The sequence below is a fragment of the Coptis chinensis genome, chromosome 2 (genome assembly GCF_015680905.1).
Source record: "Coptis chinensis isolate HL-2020 chromosome 2, ASM1568090v1, whole genome shotgun sequence".
In the NCBI taxonomy this organism is placed as follows: Eukaryota; Viridiplantae; Streptophyta; class Magnoliopsida; order Ranunculales; family Ranunculaceae; genus Coptis; species Coptis chinensis.
In genome coordinates, this window is record NC_141457.1 from 63,459,359 (window position 1) to 63,461,146 (window position 1,788).

General features: G+C 37.6%; 1 protein-coding gene across 1 annotated transcript; it reads left to right on the top strand.

Annotated features, from left to right (window-relative positions):
- The first annotated feature begins 619 nt into the window (after positions 1-619).
- On the top strand, positions 620-1,585 carry LOC147517090 (uncharacterized). The gene is made up of 2 exons (XM_086593471.1): positions 620-826; positions 1,022-1,585. Exons 1-2 carry the CDS (start codon positions 620-622, stop codon positions 1,583-1,585), a joined length of 771 nt encoding a protein of 256 aa, XP_086449597.1.
- The last annotated feature ends 203 nt before the right edge of the window (positions 1,586-1,788 follow it).

Below are 1,788 nucleotides of genomic sequence, written 5' to 3' on the forward strand. Positions count from 1 at the left end.
TATAATAACGAAGCAGAATATGAGGCATTGATAACAGGATTGGAAATGGCTAAATCGCTAAATGTCAAAGAATTATCTGTATTAAGTGATTCTCAATTAGTGGTAAGCCAAATCAATGGATGATATTCAATAAAATGTGATAACATGATCGATTATTTGAACTTTGTTAGATTGAAGCTCAAAAACTTCAGCAAGATTAAATTTCAGCACCTCGATCGAGGAGAAAATCGACATGCAGAGGCGCTGGTATATGTCGCAGCTATGCTTGAAAATACAGAAGAACGTCTGTTGGATATTGGTGTTTAGCAAAACCCAAGTATTGATACAAAACATTCAGAGGTTATGGAAGTAGATACGCTGGGGGCGTCATGGTTAAGCATCTATGTTTCACTTTTGTCTAAAGGTGAATTACCAGAGGATAAAAACGAGGCTAGAAGGGTAAAAGCAGGAGCTGAAAGATATCTGTTGATTGAGGATGAATTGTATCGGAAAAATCTTGGTGGACCACATTTAAAATGTATATCGACGGCCAAGGCGAACCAAATTATTGTGGAGATGCACGAAGATGTGGAAATCATTGGCTAACAAGATAGCAAGGCAAGGATACTTCTGGCTACAGATGCGAAGAGATTGTTTTCGATATACAAAGAAATGTATCCAGTGTCAGAAGCATGGACATGCAATTCATGTTCCAGCAGAAGAGCAGCACTGTGTATTGAACCCATGGCCGTTTTCCTTATGGGGGATGGATATTGTTAGACCACTAATACCTGGGAGAGGTAAGAAAAGATTCATGTTTGCTGTGACTGACTACTTTACTAAATGGGTAGAGGCTATAGCTTTGCAACATATCAAAGAACAAGATATTATCAGTTTTCTGTTATAAAGAGTGGTGTGTCGATACGGTCTACCGTATGTCATCATATTGGATAATGGTCCTTAATTCATTGGAGGCAAGGTGAAAGATTTTCTAGAATCATATAAGATTAAACATTTCACATCGGCACCTTATTATGCTCAGGGTAATGGGCAAGCTGAGGCGACAAATAAGACTATTATGGATAATATCAAAAAGAAGCTAGAGGACAAGAAAGGCTTATGGGTCGATGAATTAAATAGTGTGCTATGGGAATATAGAACAACTCCAAGGGTAGCTACGGGGGATTCCCCATTCACTCTAGCCTATGGTATGAAAGCAGTCACTCCAGCCGAGATGGTGGTATCGACATCCAGAACAATGCTTGTAGAAAAAGGGCTTAATGACCAAGGGATGCATGCCAAGGTTCTAAACTTGGAAGAAAGAAGAGAACAAACAAGTATAAAACTTGATTCTTATCATAGACAGCTCCGAAAGGCATTTAATAAAAAGGTCAGAGGAAGAAGTTTCCAAGAAGGCGACCTAGTGCTGAAAGAGGTAACTCAAGCAACAAAAGAAAATGGAGCTGGAAAGATATTGGCAAACAGGGAAGGTCCTTATATTATCCATAAGGTTGGAATAAATGGGGCATATTATTTGAAGAATGCTGAGGGAGATTTACTACCAAAACCTCAGAATGTCAATAATCTGAAGGTATTCTATCAATAATGTATTTTTCAATTTTATTATGAAGTGAGCTATGTAGCAAGAATATTCAATTCAATAAAAAATTTCAAATTCATGAAGTTATGATGTTATAATATGCACATAAATCCCTGATATCAACAGAAATGTTGGTATTAGGCATATCGTCAAAAGTCCTGGTATCAGAAACAGTGACAGATACAAGGCACATAAATCCCTGATATCAA